The sequence below is a fragment of the Falco rusticolus genome, chromosome 4 (genome assembly GCF_015220075.1).
Source record: "Falco rusticolus isolate bFalRus1 chromosome 4, bFalRus1.pri, whole genome shotgun sequence".
Taxonomy (NCBI): Eukaryota; Metazoa; Chordata; class Aves; order Falconiformes; family Falconidae; genus Falco; species Falco rusticolus.
Genome location: NC_051190.1, coordinates 106,844,320 through 106,869,709, shown reverse-complemented (window position 1 = coordinate 106,869,709; position 25,390 = coordinate 106,844,320). Strand labels below are relative to the sequence as shown.

The following is a 25,390-nucleotide window of genomic DNA, read 5'->3' as shown; positions in this document are numbered from 1 at the left end:
GAATAGAGGGCTCTCATGGCTGAGCCAATGTTTTGGCCACACGTATTTTTTTGCCCAAACACAATCTTATCCTCGGGGAGTGAAGTGAAGAGGTACAGTCCAGTGGCCAAGAGTGCGTCTTAGAAAGGGTGAAAGTTGGTATCAAATCACTGGATCCTCCTCAGCAGGAAAATACTTATGACATTTGGCACATTTGCTCTTTTGTTTTTCTTCTTGACATTATTCCAGTGGGTTTGGTGAAGACACACCCCAAGGCAGCCAGCGAAGTTCAGGAGGCAGGTTTGAAAGAGCCTGCCATAGATCTTTGCTCAGCAGGTAAGTTGGAAGCCAGGAGCTGGAGGATCCCAAGTCTGAGACGGCTCCAGATATCTTTAGGTTGTAGGTATATCTGCCCCAATGCCTCTTTAATAACAAGCTGAGGTGTGAAAACTAAGAGGCAGAAAGACCATTCCTGTTGTGTCTCTGCCTTTTACTCATTTGCTGGCTGGGTGCAAGGTAGAGCTGCCCCAGGCTACTCTATCTCATGACCACACTGGGTGGGAGTTGCCTGTGGTGTTTCACTTCCTTTCTTAGAGCAGCCATGAGTTAAGGTTTTATACCGTGCTGTCTAGAAAAGAAAGTAGTTTTTCCTCTTGCCTTAGCAAAGTAGCCGGAGACTGTCAGGAGAGCGGCTCAGCAGCTGCAGTAGAAAAAGGGCAGCTGCTACTCAGAGCTCTCGCAGCTGCTCTGTGCTGGACCCGGTAGGTTTAAAAGTCTGGACTTAGAAGTCCTTGTGAGAATAATTGTCCCATCTACTAGCTTGTCTGGCAGCGGTTGTGATCAACAGCTGACGTATTGATTAAACAGGGGAGACAATGGGTAAGCAGATAGACTTATATATGCAAAAATAAGAGCAAGCAAAACTGAAGCTAAATCACTGGAAAGCTACCCCTTTGAATTTCTAAAGGTCAGGAGTGTGGATCAAAGATCAAGTAGTACAGGAAGTGGCAGGGGAATAAATGCCCTGAAGGGCCTGAAACAGCCTGAGTTTTGGCCTTCAAGGTTTGTGCAAAGCGTCTCCCAAAAGGAGGTGGAAAGGAGGAGGGCAATCTGAAGCCAAGCCCTAGGGCAGATGGTGGCAGATGCTGCACGCTGGAGCAGTGCTCCACGGGACACGATGCCAGCCCGAGGGTCTGCCTGCACAGGAATGATACATTGGATTAGGCTATTCACCCTGGCTTCAGGAATGAGCTGTATCAAACGTGAAATGCAATCACATTGCTTTGATCTGCTTACCCACGGTGCTTTTTTTGTCCAACAGTGTGCTCGCAAGCAGTGTCATGCTCATGTGCTATGTGGCACCTTGGGGTGGCATCCCCAGCTACAGTGACCGCCCCTCTGCTTGTGAGTCCCCTGAGTGTGTTGCAGAAAGCCCAGCGATAACTGCAGGAGACCTGGGATCAAACCAGCACATTCCTGTGACTCTTCTCCCAGCCATCCTGTAATGCACCCTAAAAAGCTTGGGAGTGATGTCTCATGAGGGGATGATGCAAATATATACATCCATATTTTTTTTTTTTTCCCAATCATCCTGGAAGCCCTCACATACCTTTCCCTGGTGTGAACCTTCCCAGTGGGCTTTTGAAGAAAAGACAGGAACAGGTCAGCTAAACCTGAAAGAAGTGGGATGTGCTCAGGGAACGCTGAAAGAAAGGTGGTACCACATGATAAAAAATGGCCCAGTTTTTAGGCAAACAGGGTCAAAGGAGCCTTACTTTACTCCTGCTGCAACCAGAGCATGGTCGTGAATAGTGCCTGCACTGGTACCATGGCAATGGCCAAAATGATTTGGGTATAAATTTTTATGTTGGCATGTGTGGGAGGGAATGTTTTGTAAATATGAAGTGACATACTCCTTAATGAAATTATTCAGATAAGTTGTTCTAAAATCTGGCTAAGATCAAGATAGGAATAAAGTACACAAATTGCATCTAGCATACCTGACCAGGAACACAGTACAAATTTCAGTCCACTCAAATTCGTCTCACTTGTGAATATGGACGACTCAAAGCAACCATGTCCCTGGCTGGATGCTGGACACTGTCCATATGGATACCATCATTGGGTCACAGCAAAAAACCAGTACAGTGTAATCTTCACATGCTGTCCGGCACTACCGAGTGGAAAGCAGGCCTTGGCCTCTTTAAAATGAGGTCAGATCAACCCTTTGCTTTCGCAAATTCTTTGAACCTTTTGTAAGCCGTTTGTGCTCTTGGTATGAAGGGGTGCGTACAGCAGTGAGTTCGGCAGTTGAATGTGCAGAAAACTGCTCCTTTTTGCTGTTTTTAATCCTGCTGGTTGATAATATCAAAGATTGCCTCTAGTTTTGTTAGAAATTTTGCATTTTCTTTCTCTACTCACCTTCCATGCACCACTTACAATTTTGCAGGTACTTGCTAAAGAAGCAAGCTGCCACTGCCTTTTTGCAAGCCTTCTATGTTTTGCAAGCCTTCTCTATTTAATCTTTCCTCTGAAATAACTCCGTTACTGTGTTTACTCCTGCATTTTTGCAGGACATCCAGTATGTGAACCACAAAAGTGCTCTTCACTTTGTTTTTCCTGGTGGCTAACTCAGATCCCCTTCAATTTAAACTAGTCTTGCACTTCTTTAGTCATCTCTAGGCTTAGCTACCCACAATAAGTTTTTATCTAGGTATTTCTTCTCACCTTTCCTCCTTTTCTGTCTCCTTCAGTCTCTCAGTTGATATTATTAGGCTGGGATATAGCATTTTGCCTACCAAGGCAAGCCAACAACAACACCTGTACTTATTTTGCAATCCAAGCTGTCATGCTGGTAATGATAAAGAATCACCTGTGAAAGGACATCCTGGTTTACCTTTCCCTGCCATGGTTTGTTCTGAGGTAAGTTATTTTCTAATTTGCTTTCCCCGGGTAAAAACCTTGTCTGTGGATGAAAGGCTGTGTTTAGGTTGAATGGCAGAGTAAAGAAGAGTTAAGCCATCTTGGGGCATGCTACGTGCAGGGGAGTCCCCTGAAGATGCAGCAAGAAGGGGTGAACAGCTGTGAGCATTGCTGCTAGTTACCAGGAGGTGTAACGTGGATGTGGAAGTGCAGCAGCATCTGTAAGGCTGGTCCTGCAAAGACTGTTTATTTTGTAATGTGAATAACGAAAGAGAGTGCTCTTTGCTTTAAATTCTGTTCTGGGACAAAGTCCCCTGCAAAGTTAGCAGGACTCTGCATGAATTTTTCTGGTCCCAACAATTTCAAGTAATTGCAACTGATGCTTTAAGATGATTATTGCAGTATGAAATCTCTCTCTGAAGCCTCTTGGGGCAACTTGCTCCAAAACTTCAGAACTGTGTGTGCTTATATAAGTCTATACACTCACAGAGGTCATGTTTTTCTGTTCTCTTGCACTATGATAAACATCTGGGCCATACAACACATTTGATTTTATTTGTTTGTAACTCCCATGGCCCATCTGGTCCAAGGAGGAGCAGGGCTGTAGGAGACAGCTCAGATAAGTAGGCTTGAGGCTGCAAACATACTGCTTGTGGTTGGATGTGATCCTTGAGGAAAATGAGAGGGTTTACAGCCTGGGTGTTGCTTTAGCACATTGTGTGGGTAAGCAAGTAAGCTGGAAAGAGAGTCTTAACTGCATCTGCCACAGTTGCTGTCAGTCTGCAGCTGATGGAAAGACTCCTGTGTGTCCTACACACAGGGGCAGCATCAGAGGACAAACTGCTAGCAAACCTCTTTTGCCACAGACACCTGAGGAGGCTCTTGTGTTACCCTAGAAAGTGCCTTCCAAGGCAAATCCCCTGACTGGAGACCATTGTGCACTTCAGGTCAGGAGCATTTTCCAAGGTAGTACCTTGAAGTATTTCTGGGTACCACTGTAGCATGGCTTGCAAAAAGAGCCCATTCCTCCATGCCAGGGTAGCTACTGTGGTTTTACTGACGCTCCACCTTTCTCTGCCACCTTCCTTTTCCCTTTTCCTGCTCTAATCTGAGATGCATGTCCCCTAGCCCCCTCTGCTCCGTCAGTTCAGAAACTTCTTGCCTGCCGGTGGATTTGCTGCAGTTGTCACTCCCTTTCCGATGCAAGTGGCCTATTCTAGCAACTCTGCAGGGCTCACAGCATGAGTGGTGATGATAAAGGGTAGGTGACATCAGATAGATACAGTCCTTGCTGTCTCGTATTAAACTGTGGCACACACACCTAAGTGGTGCTGGCATGTAACCAGGCATGTAACCAGGGCAGGTGACATTTGGGCACGATGACCCAGAGCAGGAAGGCGCCTAGGCCAGGCCAATGCAAAACAATGTGGTGTGGGGTAGTGGGAGGAGTGCCAGCAGCAGAGCAGGCAGGCAGGCTCCTGTATGAACCTGAAAGCAAACAAACTCGCTGCCAAGTAGAGCTACTCCTGCTCCAAGGAGGATCACTTATTGCAGTTTGAATTATTAGCTCATTTGTTGTAGTAAAAGACTGTGTGGACACAAGGCACTGTGAAGGGACCAAAAATAAAATTACATCTGTGTGCAAAAAAAGGCCTGGGAGGATATTTCTATCCCTGCTTCGCTATGGGACTGTTACTCAAAGCACGATATAAATTGTTATGTAAAAATCAAAATACCTTTGGTCTCTGCAATATACCTGACACCAAAGCACAAGTTCAGTAAGTTAAGCAGAACTGCTAATACTTGGTGCTCAAGCAGATCTTCTGTAGTATCTAATTTATACTGCTCAACATATGGGGCATTCGCTTTGGCAAACAAACTTAGCAATATTTGGTGCTTTCCCAGCACACAACTGAAGTACTGACTCAGTAAATCACTGAAACAAAATCACTGGTTTGGGGGAATTTTCCCTTCTTTCTTCATTTGCTGCACCTTCCCAACGTAAAGAAGAAAAACTGAGTGGAATAATTTACCTTAAAACCAGCACATTTTTTTTCTGCATCATCTGACCAATTTATAGTAGCTATACAGAACACAAATCTGAAATCCTGCATTGTAGGGAAGGGAGTCTTTATAATGATTAGCAACCTTTGTATGTGTGACTGGGGCTTGAGACTGTCCCCAAGCCATGGACTTCTTGGAATCTGGGGCCTCTTTGGTTTTCTTTCAGGCTTGAAAAACACACACTGGGGTCTCTAGCATATACACATAAATCTTGTCAGTTAAATATAGATTAATGGGAATCAGCAGGGAGTAAAAATACTCCACTTTTTATGGTAAACACCATAAAACACGGTAAATACTTCAGTTTTATAGCAAAAACTAAGTCCTGCCATTCCCAGTCAGCACTCGGTTCCCTCTTTTTTAGGCATTTGGCTTGCTTTGCAGCTTATATTTTATTCCTAGTAAGCAATATTCTTTCCCCATACTTCCCCACGTATAAACGAAATACTCATTTTAGACATGCTCAGTGAAGTCCTACTTGGTGAGTTTTACTAACAGCTTCCCAACTAATAGTGTTTGGGTGTCTGAATTTCTGTTCTTCATTACAGAAGTTCAGTCTGGTTTCTTAATCTTGGCAGAAATAGAAAAGGGGGGTTTTGGGCTGTTGTTTTATCTTATTTTATTTTATTTTTGTAGGATTACACCAGATGGTGAGAAACAGGAACAGAAAAGGACATAAGGTAATTTTCTAGGTAGCCTAGCCAGTCCATGAGTCAAGGTGGCATATGCTTGCAGTAGCTTAACTCCTAACAGTATAAATCACTCGCATCCACATAAAGTTGGGATCCTTAATACCCATAGCACCTTTGAAAATGCTGCTAAAGATTTAACAAAAGTGCTTTTGGTCACTTAGGCCAAGTTAAAAGACTGTACTCACAGCCCTCCCACTGGGACACAAAAATGCACTGATTCAACCCTCCGTGCAGGTAATATGTGACTACAGAGGCTGAACTACTTGGAAGATACCCTCAGCTATGCTAGGAGAAAGAAAAACCAAGATAATGGAAAAGAAACAGCTATAATAACCATCTGCAAGAGCACATGGCCTCTACTTCAGCACCCATAAAACTTAAAAGGATAAAAGAAAAGGAAATTGCTTTCAAAATGGAAAAGACAATTTTATAAACATTTCTTCTTATGCTTTTGTAGGGTGCTGGACTTGTTGCCCTGTTTCTGGTATTAGGAGTATTAGCTTTTAGCGCGGAGAGCTATATTCCAGAAAAATCTTTCCTTCACTTTCCTTTCTGCCCAGCATAGGTACACATATTAGTTTAAAAGTGTTTGGTTTTGGTTTTGTTTTTTTTTTCCTTAGGCAGTCCTATTGCAATGGTCACTTGGCACTGCAGCCACCCCAAGGGTGCCAGTGGCATTGTCCTACATCAAATCAGCGTGCATTGCCTGGGCTACATCTCATGCTGTCCCACGGCTGTGAATGGCTCCGAGCAGCTGTGTGGCTGTACAGAGCAACGATCCCATTTGAAATAAGTGCAGAAATCCAACGGTGACCACAGTGGCTTCCCTGGACTAGGCTTAGGTTTTTCCCTTTTGCAACCAGCATGGCTTTGGACTATCAATAGCTTTGTAGCTACTACGCATCCCTTATGCAAGGGTATAGTTTGACTGTTTTCCTTGGAATGCAACACCAAATTACACATCCCTGGTCCCTCCTAAGGCTCTTTTCTTTCAGCTGGACTGGATGCCAAGCCCAAATCATGGTGCAGCCCCAACAGTCCCTGGAGCAGCCAAAAGGTGCCACAGCTGGGAGCTGCTCAATGAACCCCAAGGGTGCTGAGGGAGGACCTAGGCAGCCTGCAGCAGTTTTGAATGTGTAGAATGAAAACCTGCTTCGGTGACCAAAATGTATTTTCCTAAAGAACTTAACGGACCTAAAATTAGAAATTGGCTGCAACCTGAGAGTCATTTGTGCCTTTGAAACTCATCTTGACTTTTGCAGACTTTTAGTCATTTTAGAAGAATCGAATCCCGAATCACACTGCGTGTAAGTTGTTTCTCCTCCAGGAGAAGAGAACAGTGTGCACTCCACAGCTTTCCACCGCAGACTTCTCTTTAGCCTAGAGATGAGCCCTGCATAAATTCAGACCTCACCAATTATTATGGCTTTATCAAGAACCTTATTAGTGATCATTAAAAATAATCTTGTTTAGAAGAGGACCGCTATGTGCAAAGCCCATCCTTCCTATTTACTTCATGATTATTAATGTTTTTTTTTTTAATGTTTATACATTAGTGCAAGGAATAGTGTTAGCATAATTCTAGTGTAAAATAAAACCAGCTGTATCCATTATAAGTGCATTACTGCCAGGAACTGTAAATATGTTTATGCCTGATAGCCTTTTGACTCAATAATAACCTGCTATCTCTGTTGGGCAGGCAAGTTTTTAAACCAAGAAAAGACAGGTTATGATTTTCATAACCAAACTGTGTTCCTTTTTGAAGTATGTTATCTAAATTCAAATTTTAAGACGGTCATTAAAAAAATCTGCCTGTGATTTTAAAGAAGAACAACTGAAATGTTGTCTTCAAAGTGGTGGCAAGAAGGTACAATGTGCACTAAGAACAAGTTATTCCTCCCAGATACACACACACGCAGACAAACCCTGCCATATCATACCATACAAACAATTTTAATTGTGTAGTTACAGTCAATAACCACTCCTAGTCAGAACATTTCTGCATAAAGAAAATTGTGATACACTTATAAAAACAGCCAGCTGTAACAAAATAACTGGTGTTTTCATAGCAATAAACTCATAAAAAAGAAATACACCTTTATACAGAAAATTTATACAGCTGTAGCTTTAAAATTGATTGTAAACCAAAGGAAGACACATTGCAAACATCAATTATTTTCACATTAATTGCATAAGTTTCTAAGGTGATCTATTAGTTTTATTTACCTAAGCTTATTTGCATGATAGTAAAAATTGCATACAACAATAAGAGTGAAGCTTATAGTATGAATTGCTTGGATAACATAGAGCACTTTTTATAGGCAACTGTGTAAAGCACATTTTCTCTATTTAAAACTTTTAAGACACTTTGTTTTACTGCCCATCAAAATACATTTATAAATAGAAAAAAAAATCAGTATGATAACAAGAGAAGCAATATTACATTTAACGGAAACTTCCAAAAAAATTAATTACAACATGATGCTGCAGGATCTACAAATAAATAATGAGGACTAAATTGTGTTTCACATTTTCTTTTTCATTTTCTTTAAAACCATGTAACAATGAGAATGGAAAAAAAAAATACAGTGACCTTTACTTCCAAAAGAAAACAAATCTGAATTACGGCAGTGCCATATAATACAAGGCATTTGTTGGCATATGTTATCTTTAAACTGCATTCCACAGTCTATAGTTCTTTTGTAACATACAATAGAACAAGAGTAACAAACTCTTTTTATTTTATTTTTTTAAATAAATGTGAGTTTCCAAAGATCAAGTGTGGAGTGCTACAGTAATAATTGAAAAACAAGAACAAAACAGAAACGAAAAACAGTAAATCACAAAAGTTGTAATGCTTGTCTGAAGGCTCCAGAATCAAAATCACTGGTATCATGCTTATTGGGTACACTCACAGTGTATCCAGTGAACACAAATTAATATCAAACAATCCTCAACGCTTCATCTGTTGCTGCGAAGCAGTTTGTAAAAGAGAGTAAAACATCTAGTGCAGTCTGCATTATCCTTTTTTCAACTTTTGTGCAAGTTTTGGAAGATTCATTGGCCAAACAATGAATAATAAAGGTTTTTGACAGAACACAAGATGGAATTTTCATTTCATTAGTAAATACCAGTGGCACTGTTGAAAGAAAATAATACTTTTAGATCAGTCTTTCAATTCAGCATTAATCTCTGTGTTCCCTTCTACCGATAACTCTTCTTCTAGTTTAACTGAAAAAAGCGTGTTTGCATTTTTGTCTTGGATGCTGTCTTCTAAATCCTTGAGCAACTCTTCTTCCTTATACTCTGCAACATCCACCTCCAAACCAGAATTGTCCTTCAGCTTCCCATGATGCTTGAGATAATATCGCTGGTTCTGAAAGAACTTGATAATGGTGTACTTGGGCAGGTCAAGCTGAGCGGAGAGAGTCTGGATTGCTTCTTCATCTGGATACAGGCCTACATCTTGTATGAAACTCTGTAGGATCCCTAGGGCTTCAACAGAAATCTTTGTTCGCGGTCGGGGTTTCTGACGATTTTCATCCTCAGATTCAGCTGGTGATGCTACTGTCGGTTGCCTTGGGGGTAGTCTGGGACCTGGTTGCTGTTGCTGTTGCTGCTGTTGTTGTTGCTGTTGCTGCTGCTGCAAGACAAAGCACAGCATTTTTTTTGTACGTGTATTCTTACTTACTTTTTGTGTTACCAAGAAAATCCGGGGGGCGGGGAGGGGAGGGAAATTGCAAAGCTATAAACAAAGGCTTAGTAAGTTTAAAGAACATAAAGAAAAAAAAAAAAGAGGGGGAAAAAAAAAGGCCCATTATTGCTGAACCAGAATTAAAATACGAGTTAGCAATTCTCCGTATACCTCATGTGTCTGCATGTGTGTGAGCAGAGATGGGGATAAAGGGATGGTGGGATACAGACCGAGAGGAAGAAGGAACACTCTGGCTTTGTTTGACTGAAAGCACCAATGACGTGACATCGGTGAGGTTTAGCTGACAAATTTTAATGAACATACTCCACGAGTCAAGTGCAGACAAGACAAAATGCTAAGTAGATGATATAGTATAGGATTAACTTGACCAGCTTAGCCAGAACTGTAGCAAGGGCAAAGTGAGAAAAGTGCCAGATGAGGGCAAACGCACAGGAGCTCTGCCAGCAGCAGCAGCTGCTGCCCAAAACCACGGGCTGCAAATCTCTAGCAATAGCTAGACTAAGGGACTGAGGGGATGGGGGAGAAGGAGAGCATTTTAGCTAAGTGCGGAAATATCCCACTGCTATCTGACCCTTAACATGCACTGAAGTCTTGTCAAACTTGTAAACGTTACGACAGAACGCATTAGCTGGAAGTGCCTAACGTCACGCTGCCAAACCCAGCCGTGGCAAGGACAAAGGGATCTGGAGGTAGGAGATCTGTACTTTCTCTTCTGGCTCTGACCCCTCTCGCCCGTGGTCTTGGAGAGGGCCTGTCTTGCCAGCGTTCCAGTATCCCAATGTATAAACGGGGAACAAACAAATTTACCTGCTTCTGTATTTGTGCTGGGTATTATTTACTTAATATTTATAAAGCACTAAGATGCAAAGCTCTAAATAAGTTCCACTATTATTATTAGAAGGGAACATGCTGCATTCCAAAAACTCAGGCAATAAAAATGAGCCAGTGTGCACATCAGAAGAATAAGATAAAGCAAATCATGATGTAAATTATTAACAAGAGCTTAAAATGAAGTTTTGCAAGCATGGATTCAGAAACATTCTTAAAAGGTGAGGCACTGAGCCCTAGGGACAGAAATGTTTTTCTCGGTTACCACCAGAGTACAGTACACTGTAAGATCATGTTTAAAATCAAAAGTAAATTTATCAGCTCCTGTTTTTGTTGACAAATCTTTTGCTTCACAGCACAGGAAGCACCGGTTAGTAAGATAGTTTGGATCAGCAAATTTCTTGTCATATGGTACAAACCACCAGTTATTATTAAAAAACCAGCAGCAGCAAAACAAGCAGTCGCTATCACTACATTTCATTTCCCTCTGCGAGCCTCCCCTCAACAGTTTGGGGTTTTTTTTTGTATTGGTAGTGCTTTCCAAGCTTCGAGTTGCAGCTCACATGCAGACCCTAAGAAGCACAAAATACTGTATGAATAGTATAAATATCGGAGGAATTACAATTCTGTCCACTTTGCCGTGCCAGTTGTGGTTGTGGAAGACTTTGCATAGGTCTCAATACCTGGTTTAGAAGCCACTGTTTGAAGTGATCTTCTTCTTGTAAGACCTGACACAAATACTAGTGGAGTTAGGGCGCTTGCCTCATCCCTATTCACATCCTTTTGTGTCCTGTGGTCAGTGAGCAGTCCCGTTCAAGGCTTCAGTCCCAAAGAGATTCAAGACTACTCCCAGCACATTAAACTGTTACAAGATTGGAGGCTTTGTATATACAGTGTGAAAACTTGGGTCTTAGCTACGTATTTATGCACCTACAACAATTACCACGTAGAAGAGCAGAGACAAAACTCAGGTCCAATCTCCCAATCCTTACTCTTACAAGTCATATTAAGAGATTACAATGCAACTGCTTATGTGAATAATATTTGTGAGATCAAACACACAACTTTTATCAACAAGGCAAGCAAATCTAAGTAAATGGCATAGTGGCTGAATGTTTATACTGTGCATAACCTTCTCCTTTTATCCCCTTAAGAAGTGATTTTATTAAAAACAATGTACGTTTTCAAACAAGTGCTGTTTTATTACTTAATATAGATCTTTCTCTCTCTTTTTGCTAAATCAAACAGCAAGTTTCCAGACTTTCACAATTATTTTAGTACTTGATATCCTAAGGGATTGTCTTATTCAGTTTGCTTTATCTTTAATATACACACGTGTTGTTTCTGGCTGCGAGATAACTCTATACTTCCTAGCTTTGTAAATATTTTTCTGTATAGGTAATACAAACGATACGCCGGGTCTCAGCTGAGGTTGGGAAAGCAGAGGGTAATAGCTGCCCTTTAAGAGGGAACAGTTAATGGGTTGACTTCAGGTCTTTCCTGAGAAAGGATCAGAGCCCCCAGCCCAGCGAGACGGCAGTCCGCACTGCTGACCTGAGCTGCAAGACTCAGCAAAGCAGCCAGCCGTGTGCGAGCCAAGGGGGGGTGCAGCCCCCCGGGGCTGCCCTGGAGCAGGGTGGCTGTTTCCAAGCCCCCAGGCGTGGGTCCTGCGTCCCCTCCTCTCTCTCCCTGACAGTGCCCTTGTGCCAGCTCACCTGCGGAGCAGCACCCAGCCAAGGTCCAGCGGTCAGCAGGCCTGGTAAGAAAGCGCCTCTATGCTCTCCTTTCCCAAGGGTGGTGGGAGAGGGGCTCTGAAGGAAAAACAAACAAACATTGACTCCCCCCAGTCTCAACTGGGGTTCAAGCGGGATGAGGAATCCCCTTCCCTTCATGCCTACCCGGGGCGAGCCGCTGCTGTTGGGGGTTTGAGCTTAGCTTTCCAGCAGCAGCACAAGGTCCTCCCGCTTCGCCGGTTAAGGCGTGTGACAACGGGTGCCAAATGCCTCTGCCTGTCGGTCCTGCTGCCCGCGGGGACGGCCGGCACAGCAGCTCACCCTGCCCGGCCCGCGGCCCAGCCTGTCCACGCACGTTTGTGAAAAAAACACCGAACCGAAACAAAACCCGTGGGTTGTCCCACGCTCTCCTTCGAACTCGGGCGGCGGATGGCAGCGCGCTCTTATCTCACACGGGGAGACCTGCGTTTAGCCTGGCCGGGAGGAAAGCAACACTAATTTCCTTTGCTACGTTTAAAGCTTTATTTACTTAGCGCTCTGCGGGATTGGCCAAGGTAAACTAACCTGAATCTGTTCTGCTGGCACATGGATAATGTGGGAAGGCCTGTCACCATGGTGATGAACTGCATTGCTTTCTTGTTCATAAATGGCATCGCGTTCAGGCTGAGGAAGACTGAGGAACCTTCGGATCATGGAGAGATTCTCCCAGAGGGTCCTGTTCTCTGGTGAGGGATCTTCTTTCCAACGTAACAGCTCACAGAGCCACCCCTTGAAGATAACACCAGCAAAACATTAGTTTTTTTCCTCACTTCACGAGGGGCAAAACGAGGGTGAAACGTGTACTTTAGAGGTGCTGCATTCTCTCACGCTCTCCCCCGGCAGTCAAGGGCTGTCGCTGTACAGGCTGGGCTTAAAGCACACCCTGACACGCCGGGAGGCTGCCGGGCAGTGTCACGGACCCTCGCTAACCCCGAGCGTTTCGGAAGGCACCTTCCCGTCGGTCCCGCACCACAGCACTGCCCTTTGCCTGCTTAGAAATGAGGCGGCTGATGAAGGCCGAATCCCTTAGACGCTCCCCTCTGCAGACGGGGGGGTCACTGACACCAGCATATTCTCTGTGCCGCCTGTTTGCTCTTACGCAAGGCTACACCCATCCGAGAGTATCGACACCGTGTTTCAGGAGCCAGCAGGTTGCTTGCTGAGCAGTTTTTAAAGTTTTGGTACTACCACTCAAACCAAGAAAGTACTTTGAATACCTGCCTTGAGTGTACGGCTGCCTAATGCAAATCATGGCAATTGAGGAGCTCCCTAATGTCCTTTCAAAAGACAGGAATCCTTTGACTAGACGCAGCCAAGTAACACCTCCTTCCTATCTGTTACAAGTAGAGCTGCCTCTGCAGGTGAACTTATTTCAAGTGATAGAGGATCATCTGTTTCAGGATTTTTCTCATCGACCCAGAAAAAAACAAACGCTCCGTTTTACCTACACTATTAGAGCTTGGGGGAAGTGTGGGGGGGTGGGGGTTGCAGCAAGATCCCCTCCAGCTTCGGATACACCCTTTATATACCATTTCCACGTCACAGGACAGCACGCTGCCTAAGAGCTTACCCACTCTAACGCAGACGTGGGTTTGGGATACATATTACAAAGTTGGCTACAGAATCCCCTGCGAGAACTGCAGCGGTTGCTAATCTGATTTTAAACGAGACATACAAGTTCATCTTGCAAATTTAACAATTGTTTTCTTACGTCTTCTTAAAATTTAATAGACAATTTTGTTCTTAATTGTGCACTGGTAGTTTTAAAAGAAGATGCAAACACTCTAGCTAAGCACAGTGTGTATCAGCAGCAATTTTTTGGTATATTAATATTTAGAAACAAAATATTACATGTATAAAACATGCACACTTCCTTTCTTTTAGCTTCAAGGATCTGTTTTCAAAACTAGGTCCATGCAATTTTATTTCTTAATGCTGTAGGAAAGATAATGTGACATTTTATTGAATCAACAAATAATATAAATGTACAGAAGCTTTTAGATCCTTTTTATATGTACTGGTAGTTGAAAATGGTTTATGCAGACTAGTTGACTAGTAGATACAATGGATACATAGATACAATATAGATATGTATTTTCTTGAAGACATTAATCTCTTTAGCTAACAGTTAATAAATGCAGTGTAAAAATATTACCACGATAGGAAGAGATGAAAGTAAACAAATAATCTTAATGCATTCATATTGTATATGAAAATATTTAGTGAGGTGTATATAAAAATTTGAAGTATATTCTCTTGGATCTAAGTGGAAAACTGAACAAATGACACAGGAGGAAATGCCCCTGAGAAACAGAAATAATCAAAATGACAAATGTTAGAGAGAAGGTGGTAGCAGAGCTGAGAAAGCAAAAATTTAACTGGTGCCAAAACCTGCCTGGTGCTCACTAGGTGTGCTAGGGAGCGAGGAGAGAGGGAAGAGAGTGGTGGCAGCAGAAGGGTCCTGCTGCATCCCAAGGATGGAGTACACCCCGTTCCTTGACCACATGCTAAGGGCGGATGCCCACTATTGCCCCAAGGTTTAGCAAGCTGACCGTGAAATGCAGCCAAACGTCTTCATATAGAGCACATAACATACAGCCTGTCCCAGCTGGAATCGTATGGCATGTTTTTAAAACAGTAACAAGGGTCTGTGGATCCTCCCTCCCCATCAGACAGTACCCTGGGATATGATAGCATACACAAACTCTCCCTGCCTGCCCCTAACAAATCAACGTGTTGCTCGTGGTTCTCTGCTGACATTGCTTCCATGGGGATACGTGCTGGATTAAGCTCAACAGCAGTATTAGTTTTCTGTGGTGAGTTAAAAAGAAGTGCAATCAGAAAGCATAGGTAGTTTGTTGGGGATGGAGGAGAGAAGATTAAGAAGAGAAATAAATCTAGATCTTTGAATTGAAAAGCAGTTATCAATCAAAAAAAAAAAAATCAAACAGCCCGCCCCTGAAGCATAAAAATTGTCCCTTGGTTGTCTGGAGTCTGCACTGCTTCACATCAAAACTGTTGGTCCTCTTTCTAATAGTGGTGAAACAGAGAGCAGAGATGGCTATCACGGCAATTTGGTGAAAGTAAAAAAAAAAAAAAAAGATAACCTGTCCCCTCCCATGACACCCCTCCAAGGTATAGAGACAGACTGGAAAAGAAACTGCACCATGCATTTAGAAGCTGCACACATTTTGCCTGGTGACCTGTCAATCACAGATTTTTTTTTGGAAAAAAAAAAAAAAAAGAGTAGAAACTCTTTTAAAATGTCCAGTAGTAAAAATAATTTCTAAGCAATTACATTTTATGCTGATTAAACATATTTCATAACAACAGGTTTTGTTAAGTTAGAAATTCCTTCTCCCCTTACTGTCTTTTCTGTTTGTATATTTACTAGATCAGATCTTATTTTTATTAATTACTGATGGCTAATATATTTCCAGTATTTTTCTATCAACTTTTGCACTGAAATAATACTTTTAACTCCTTACCTAAAACTGATTTGATAAATTGTAACCTGAAGCACGTCTCTGTTAGCCTTTCAGGGAAGCAGCAATTTTGAGATACTGAAATCAGATGCTTCTGACACAGCACACAGGACAAACTGCTGATCTACCAAAATGTCTCGTTTCCATTGGCTTCATCATATTTTTAAAGGAGTAGACATACTCTGATGAAACATATGATGGGCAACATGGGAAACAGCCGATAGAATTCTTCTCAAATTAAAGGGTCAGAAATAATTTTTTGGTCTTCATGGTTTATTTTTGAAAATATTTGTGAAAGTTGATCTCACAAATATTCTCAGATGACATAGTGAATGGGCAGTAACAGAGCCTGTAGGGGCTTACTTCGCTAAGAGACTAAAAGCTTTGTACCAATATGCTTTCTTTTTGGTTCAAAACAAGAAACAAACCCATAAGTATTTCATCTAGTTTCTGGTTCAGAATTCTGTATACGACATAAAGCTCATTCATAAAATTCAGCTAAATGAGAATGTATGAAATGTTTTTGTAAATTTTAGGAAAAGTAATCATACAGCCTTTACTAATAGTGAATTTTAAGTTCTGTAAAATTAGCAAGTTTGGGGTTTGTTTGATCTAAAGAAGTATGAATACTGTAGTTAATGCAGTTGAATTCACAAGCGAATGTACCAGAGTTGATTTATCTCCTCTTATACTCATTTGAGTCTAGAGCAATTTCTGTCTAATTCAAACAAATTATTCTGAAAGAGGGCTTGGGCCACTGGTATTTTTTTGTCTTTATAGTCTTACAGGAAGTGAAAAGGACCAGAAAACAACAAGGAAATATTTATAACTCAGATTAGATCACAATCGGTTTATACAGCACATATAGTATGTTGTTAAAAAAACCAGCCTGAAAATAATTAAGCTGATTTATCTATGCAGCAAGGCAAACTCCCCAAAACTCCACAATGACATTGGGAACAACCTTGATTTTAAAACAGTAAATTTGCCAGGCAACATTACACTGAATATAAAGAGAGTACAAAGCAAAATATAAACATTAGCCACATGTAAATATGTTTGGAGAACTTTCAGGATGTTACTACTTTTCAAACTGACAAAGTTTAATTTGACACCTTCTGTTCTAAAACCTTTGTTTCTATTCAAAATCACGCCTTTAGCTGCTATCAATCACTATGCTCTCCCTATTACTTAAAATACTGGCATGGGCCCTGGATAAGCTGAAAATGCCATGCAGATGAATTCTGAGATAATATGTTCAAACCTGTTATATACAACACAAATCCTGTAAAGTTATGTATTGTAAACCTACATTTATTGGGAACTAAAAGTCTTAAATCCATCTGCTACAAAGAAAATACTGTTATGCACTTTCAAGTAACCAACCACCATCTGCAAAGGTCTTGCTACAGTAAGCAAGAAAATGGCGAAAAAAAAAAAAGATGCTAAAACTAAGATATTTAAAATAAATAAGAGTCTTCTGTCTGGTTTTCTGAGACGGATTTAGTGAAGAAACATAAGACATTAGAGGAAAAAAACCTGTGAAAGCCGAACTGCCAAACCATTGCAGGAAAAGCGCAAAGAGGATAACTGCCAAACATTAGACTCTGCAAGACCCATGAACATGCTTGTTTTAAAGAAAGCATCTATGCATTTTATCTATGCATCCAAACGCTATTTTATTCAGTCTGACCTGTGCTGTGTCTAAATAAAATCTTCTGCTCTTTCACATACAGTTTCAAACAAACTATCCTTGCATGCGGGTATCTTTCTTATTTAAAAAAAAAAAAAAAAAAAAAAAAAGATATTTGAAATCTGCATTTAAGGTGTAAACACCAACCGTAACTAGATCAAAGAGGGCAGCATTACAATCATGAAAGATGTTCTCTGGGCAAAGCTTTCCAAATCGGCAACAAACACATCTCATCAGGGAAGAAAGGGCTTCAAGGTGAAGCAACTGAAATCTTTTGTTTGGTGAATTTGTTATAGTGATAATAATTTGCCACGTGATGAAGATTTCTCACAGAATAACTAACAAAGGCTCCAACATTTTTGAGAAGAGCTGTAATTTGAACCTAAGAAGGCAAAAAATTTCCCAGTACCAAGTAAGATTACGAAGAGGTTTTCTTTGGTATATCATATGTAAGATTATTTTGCATCATTCTCTGGGGCATACAGTATAATAAAAATATATGGTCTTAAAAGAAATCAGTCTAAATAGGGAGGTATTTGATACAAACATTTTAGCAGAAAGTGTGAATTGCATTTCAGCATCTACTGTGAACAAAGACTAAGTACATAATCCATTAAACAGTACTTCTAACTCAAAAAAATTGAGTATTGTAGACAAACTAAAGTAGGCATTTTGAATGAGCACATTTTCAGCAACTAACTATAAAGCTAGCAATTTATCATTCAGCAAATAATTTTCTACTTTTAAAAGAATCTGTAAGTGTTACTTATGCTAATGAAGACTGTTTTTAATCTGCCCACAAACATGCTAATAGAGGGCAATTTTTTTTTTATTTACAATGCTGAAGGCACTCCAGTTTACAGAACACAGATATAAAATTACACTTGGCAAAATGGGCTCTTAATTGTCTGAGCAACCCAAATCCCTCACCTTTAACACAAAAGCTTATACACAAAACAAAGGAAAAGAACTCACGGACTAAACTTTAAATATTGACTTTTTCCCCTTCAAAAGCCATCTAACTTGTTTCACAAATCTCGTTTTTGTTCCAAGTGCCTGCATTCATCATAGATATTTCCATTATTTTTTTTCAAAACAGAATCCATGTACAGAAGCAAAGAAAAAAGGCCGACATCACCACCACCGTATATGCATATAGTCTTAGTCTTGGGCATTAAACTTATAAGCTGCTCATTGCACAGAAAGGTTGCTTTTGGAAAAGTCATAATAGTTTGAATGAGATACATAATGGTAGCAAAGGAGTACTGAAAGCATTTTAAATTATTTACTAGGTTAAAAGGGTGAAATGGTACTTTAAATACATCAAATTTCATCATCTGGGCCATTTTTTGGTGGCAAAGTGGTATTGATCTTTCCAAATGCTTAAAATTAACTATTTCCAGAAGGTCATTATTTGATTAAAGGCATTAAAGTTGAGGGCAAGAAATGATGCACTTTGTCTTCTTTCCCATTCAAATAATCGTGTAATTTAATCAGAACTATCCCTTCATGTCCTGTAATAAAAATGTTTGTCTTAAGATATTGTTCTTTACCTAACATATTAACCTTTAAATGTTATGAAGTTCTTAAGAATAATCTCTGCTTAGAGAAGATTCTTCCATAATGCAATGAAAGGATCGCCAGCATTTAAATTGATAAGGCCAGATTTCCCCTACACATTGATTGGAAAACGCATTAAACCCTTCAACTGAGATTTCCCACAGTGTTCAACAGGATCGAAAATTCAGGGAGTTCTGAATCAGTAAGCTCATACATATAGCATTGAGAAGCAAAATAAACAAACGTCAGTTCAGCACAAACGAATATGACAAATAAGTAACAATGGACACTGCTTTAATTTATCTGGGAAATGTTGTTTGCATTACATTGTATTATCTGGAAAAATACAGCAGGGAACACCCACCACAGGGTAAGAACAGAGCATTTAATTCAAATTCACTTTCAGGCTGAGATTACTTAAATCTGCCTTCTTTCTGGGTGAAATACCTGTGGGTTCAGACATAGGAACAAGCCTAGATAACGACAGCGGTCCTTTTTAGCCTTAAATGTTCTTCTGGAATTTCCTGACTGCAGGAAAATTTATTCTGACTGCAGGCTTAGCTTTCCTAAAAAACATAAATTGTCCTGGTTATCGCCTATGCAAAGCTGAATACAGCTAAATGCTTCACAGAATTGAAGTCAATTAAAAGAAAGGCCACTGGATATTTTTATAAATTTTCAGGAAAACTAATAATGTACCGGACTTGGTGGATTATACTGACCAACACGTTTGCTAGTGAAAATCTTTCCAGCTTAGCTTACATTTGCAAATAATTTTAAGCATTCATTGACTTCTGTGAGGCACAAACTTTTGAGTAATTTTAAAAACTGCTGTGAATGTTCAGTACTTTGGGATTTTGTTATTTTTCTCACAGAACTTGTATCTTTAATTCAAGAAGCAAAAGCTGGTTTTCAGCCTGTTTCAGAAGATGAGTAGAGATACCAGAATATGAATGCCTCTTCTTGAGACATGGCCTAAAGTGATAAAATATGTCCCCAGAAAGATGGTTGCCTTAGTATTTTATTTACACTAATCAGCCTTAAGTTTCAGGCTTTGCCTTTGAGCATTCCCCTAAATCACAGGAAGTTTGAAACCTGAAGCTGTCCTTTATCTCCAGATATTTCTGGTTTATCTATTTTACGGGCTTTCATTCCTAGAACATTGAAAGTGGAAGCCAGATGTGAATTTTAAGTAAATCTGTATCTGCCATCATAATAGGTGGGATTTAGCAAAACAAACAAACCAAACCCCCCCCAACCTCACAGGGCTTTTCAGAAGAAAGGTAAACTTCACTGGCAGGAAAAACTTCCTTTGAAGAATACTGAAACAGATTATGCAGTTTCCTTAAATTTCTTATCCAACCTTATTCTATATCAAACCAATCTTATCCAGCTACACCATCTGCCTGTATGTTACCTCCACCTCTTCTCTGGGTTGTGAAAAACAAATGACCAAGCAGCTGGCAGTGGTACTGAGAGTGCTTCACCAGAACCTTTTGGTGGATATAAAATATCCACTATCTGGATATTTTAGGGGGAAAGGATTCTTAACATCTATTCTTTCCTCTGCCTTTTCTTCTCTCTTTTGTAACACTTGAAAATTAAATATATATTTCTATTCTTGTAAACTTCCAAACAAATAAATAAGAAAAGGAAACTTGCTAAAGCAACCTCTAAAATTCAGTGACAAGCAGCAAACGAGTACAGAACCAAAATGACCTGGAGAGCTACGGCCCTGCTCCCACAGCCTCGTCTGTTGTATTAGACCTCTCCTTCTACCTGGAGCCACAGCGAGTGGCTAAGAGGCGAAAAACATGACACATTAAGGTCCAAGGCTGTATCTAAACTGGTGGGTACTTCCTCGTGTTATAAGCACTTGAGATGTCCTAACGACTCATGGGAAAAAAACCCACCACCCTAACCCCTAACTCTAAAACTGACTAAAAACATTAAGCATCATTGCTTTTTAGTTGAGTACAGAGGGAATTAAAAAGATCTAAATGAAGAGCTTCTCCCAAGCTTGGCTTCTCTGCTTTCAGCCTCTTCCACCTTTCCTTTCCCTTGTTCAAATGTATCCTTTTTACAGTATTGCCTTCAATCACCTAGCAATGACAGACAGGCACAATCCCTAACCAAAAACATTAAAACGCATGTCTTTAAAAACCTTACATAAAATGCAACTACATTCATATGTAAAAAGAAGAGGGAAAAGTAACAGAAGCAAAAACCCCGCTGATGAAGCTTTATTCTTCTGCCTTGCTCTATTCCATGTCCTTTCACACACACTACTCAACTGGCATTGTAAACCTGAGATACATGTGACAAAAATGGACTTAAAAAAAAAAACAAAAAACAAAACAAACCAAAACCCACCACATCAAACCCCACCAACTAAACAAAAAACACCAACTGCTAATTAAGTAAGTCAGTCTTAGTCTGGTACATTGCTTTTTATAGTATAGGCATATAAAATGGGTCAGTGGGTTTCACAGAGGGTGACTGGTAATATATGGCCCTTTATCTGTTATTTAAGTAGAGAGAAGTACTGATTTCACTGTAATACCAATGTTTCCCTTGAAAGTAAATACAACTCTAAATCCAGCCACGATCCTTAATAGCCCATATTTATTTATTCTTAAACATGCAATCGATTTTTGTATGGCAGCTATATCTGCAGTTTAGTTAGAGAAGAGTCTTTAATAGAAAAAGCCTGGCAATTTTGAAAATCTTTTTACTACTATCAATTTACAAGTGAACAGCAAATGTTTATTATTACAATGCTTACAGAGATCTAACATTTGCTTTGGGGGAAAGACCTCCAGTAAAAAGGCCATAGGGCCAAAGTGTCACTTCCGTAATTACTTATATGTGTGTATATCAAGTTGTTAGATTTATTTTTTTAAAAAAAGATTATAATTTCCCAGAAGGAGTAATTTAAATCCATGGCTTCTTGTCATATGTTTTTTTTCTTTCCAGAATTCATTTTGAATCAGGGGAAGATCTACCACACACCGAGGAATCACAGGCTCGTAGATATTTGGACTTCATTGTAAATTCAGTTCAGCTGACAAGATGTTCCAACAAGCGAGATCATTCCAAAAAACACACAGCTCAAATCCGTTCTCAGACATCCCTTCACATTTTTATGGCCTAACTATATGTTTTCATATAGATTTGAATTAGACATTTAAACATTCTGAGACAAATTCTTTCAACTTGTCTCCTGCAGTTCAGCTGGCTTCTGTGGCTCTCAGCTTCATCCCGAAGAACGCTTAATGCTCTGATCATGCCAAGGGTGAAAGGCATCTTAAGGAAATTGGAAAGAAACTTCTCCCTGACTTTCCTCCAGATTTTGTTAACCACAGAAACGGTCAGAAAATGAATAATGCTCATTACCCAATGCAGTTTTAAAAAAATATTTTTAAAATCCACACCTGTGAAAGACCGGTGCCTCCTCACCCATGGGAAAATAAATGCAGTGAAGCCCTTGGAAAGCTAAAATGCCCTTACTTGTGGTATGGTTGCTTAGGGCATAGACTTAAAAGAACAGGAAAGCTGGATCAAATGGGAAGCTGGAGAGATCGGCCTTCTCCTTCCTGGGTGGGAACCAACACAAGACTGTTTTCAGGTAGTTTGCCGTCAGGATGGAACAATAAGGGAAAAGCTCCTAGAGAGGGCAGTTCTTACTGTTAGACTTCTCCTCACTGACCAAGAAAAGCACCAGCCCAGCTGAGCCCAAGCCAGGCAGCATCTTCAGCAGCAGCTCCTGCCCTTAAATCAGGCGCTGCATGGAGGCACGTTTCTTCCTGCCCTGATCCCTCCAGCCCATTGCCCAGGTGAAAAGGTTCAATGCCTTTAGTTAAACTCTCTCCTCCTGTTAAATAAGAGTAGCAAATGATTTCTCAGAGGTGAAGCAAACTGGCTGCCCCACAGCAAAAAGAAAAAGAATCTCATTTAAGCCCTTCATAGCTTTTTTAAAAAAAATAACTGTGTTTTATATAAACAGTGGAAAGCAGAGCTTTCTCTTGCATGTTACATATACTAGAGATGCTAAGCACCAGGCTCAGCATAATACCTAGTCACCTTAGTAAATCTATAGATGTATCTGATATGTTTGCAAATCTTGCTCAGTTGGGGTCCAAAACTTCAGGGAATTCTGCTACGGTCCACTCAGTCCAAACGCCTTTACTTTACAAAGATCCTGAAAACTATTTTCTTATGTTTCTCAAAAGCCATCCTGAAGTTAAGGGAACATGACACTGCACAGGAATAAAAATGAGATGACCACTGAATAACAATGTCTTTTGAGATAAAATCTGGCAGATTTGGAATTAGGTAAATAGTTGCAAACAGGAGTTTTCCCCCACTTAGCTAGCTGCGTGTTTGCCCTAGCCTGTTTGTTACATGCCAACAGTCTGGTGTAATTCCTAACCAAAAATCTGAAGTTTGACTTGGAGGTTAAATTTGCAGAAAATAAAAGAGATGGCCACAATGAGAAATTATCAGGAACGATGAAATTAAAAATGATGTGGAACAAAACAATGTATCTTTTCTCACCTAGCACCTAGAAATCCTGTAACATTCTTTCAGGAGTAATGTGTTTTAAATTCTCCAGTTTAACATTATGAGAGAAAACACGTATCTGTATTTCTTACTTCTTCCTTTGCCCAGCAACCCTTCACCTGAATCGCCATCGGTCACTCCTTTATCAAACTGCTTCTTGGACGGTTACTGTGTATTTGTGTTTGCCTAAGATGCCTTTAATCTTTGTGGCAACGTGTTTAGCAGCTCTGGGTTTTTCAGGAGGGGTTTTACTCTGTCATTTCCTGTTTATTTAGGGGTTCGGCTCACTGTTTGCTTGGTACCCTGCTTCCCCCCCACCCCCCTGCCGGGAACCCCGGGGCTGCTCACTGCCTCCTCAGCCTCCTCCTCCTTGGCTCTGCCACTACAGCTTTGTTTCCATTTCTGTACATCATTAACTCTCATACGGCTCACTCAAACTCCCCCACCACACCCCGCCACCCCTCCCCCCCTTTTTTTTTTTAAAATAGTGCTTTAGTTTCCATGTTAAAACACTGATATACTCAATCTTAAAAGCCTCCCAAACGGGCAATCTGTCCACAGCAGGCCCAAGCAACCTGAGAAACCAAGAACCCAGCTCTTCCCCCAGCTAAATCCATGTTGCCACGTGGGGAACGGAATGATATTCCACCCACGAAGCCGGCAGCGCTGGTGACCAGTGGTGACCAGCCCCTGGCTCCCCACCATGCAGCAAAGCCCCAGGGCACGGGGTGCCCACACTGCGCCCTCTTACCAAGGGTCACTTCTGCAAAGTGACCGTGTGCGGGGTGCACCCGGGGTGGCACTGGATGCCAGAAGGTGGGAGACAGCGGTAGGAGCGGAGAAAGAAGCAGGTGGAGAGAGTGGATGGTGTGTACAGGAGAGGAACAGGGTGGGGAAAAGTCAAAGGAAGGCTAAGAGGAGCACTGTAATGAGAGGGATTAGCAAAGGTGGCAAGAAGAAAACAAAACAGAAGGTGAGGATCCAGAAAGCGGGAAGAGAGATTAAGAAAATCCATCCTGCCAGAAACAGCACCTCTAGTCAGGCAGACAGCAGGTGCTGCCTGGGGAAGAGCTGATTCACGCATCTGGAGCAAAGGAATGAAAACACCTCTACCTAAGAAAGAAAACCTAAAAATAAAAGATTCGAAGGAGGTGGGAGAGGGTGCCATGCTTTTTTTTTATTTTGGCAACCCAGTGCTTCCTGACTATACGACATGTTTCAAATAGTTTTGCGAAGAGCTAGATTTCTGGACCCTTGCAAGAACCCTGACGGTCCATTTCAGCAATATCTCTTCCACCACGAGCCCTCCCTGCCCTGCTCTTCACCTTACTCCAGACTCGTTTTTGAGGTACCTGCAGCCATAGCACCTCCGGGGCTTCCGCTGCACCCTCAGGACGAGATTTCCCCTTTGCTCAAGGTCCATGAGGACCCCAGGGGAGTCAGTACAGAGGTGGCACTGCCGTGCCACAAGTGACACTAATGGCACACCTACGCCAACCTACTCCAGCCCAGCTCTGGGGGATTAGTAACGCAGTCAGTAACTGCTGGGGAAGTGGTATGAGCATCGCTCGTTAACCCTTTCTGCAGCAGTCTCTGGGGCCAAATTCAGCAGTCTGTAGCCAAATTTTCTCCTACAAGCTGTGCCTTCAGTGACTTTCAAAAACGATCTTACTTTCTTAGACTGACATTGAACATTGAGTCTTACAGTCTCCTGCGCTTTTGATATTGCTACTGCATCACAAATCACTGGCAATGGATAGAACAATCTCTTACTAAAGCTCCTTTTTTTTTAAAAAACCTCCTCTGGAAGCCTTATTACAGATTAGATTTGATGAATTTCTATCAGATGCACTGCACCACTCCTCTCGCCTGACAATACCTGCAACAGCTTTTGGGGAATCTGCTCAGTTGCATTCTCACACTTACATTTTTTTCCTTGCTGTAAGAATTGTTTTAGAACCTTATAATTAAAGCTTTCTATTAAAATTGCATTAATTTTTTCTCTGTGTAGGAAAAGTAGCCAACAGTGATCTACTAAAGAGTAGATGGTTTCAAAAAACCCCCTCACTAAGTATTGAAGGCTGCTTAATTAGGGAAAGCTGAACAATTTAACTAAA

The 25,390-nt window shown here is 41.1% G+C and overlaps 1 protein-coding gene across 5 annotated transcripts in view; it reads right to left on the bottom strand.

Moving 5' to 3' along the window:
• Window positions 1–7,589: 7,589 nt before the first annotated feature.
• SATB1 (SATB homeobox 1) overlaps window positions 7,590–25,390 on the bottom strand; it is a 94,014-nt gene continuing 76,213 nt past the window's right edge. For 2 of the 5 annotated variants that reach the window (XM_037385466.1, XM_037385471.1), the window contains 3 exons: window positions 12,498–12,701; window positions 11,916–12,011; window positions 7,590–9,300 (listed from right to left, as the gene is read on the bottom strand). In XM_037385466.1, coding sequence (XP_037241363.1) covers window positions 8,824–9,300; window positions 11,916–12,011; window positions 12,498–12,701 — 777 coding nt within the window. In that variant the 3' untranslated portion in view covers window positions 7,590–8,823. The remainder of the gene's footprint in view (window positions 9,301–11,915; window positions 12,012–12,497; window positions 12,702–25,390) is intronic. The other 3 variants (XM_037385469.1, XM_037385467.1, XM_037385470.1) reach the window with 2 other exon arrangements.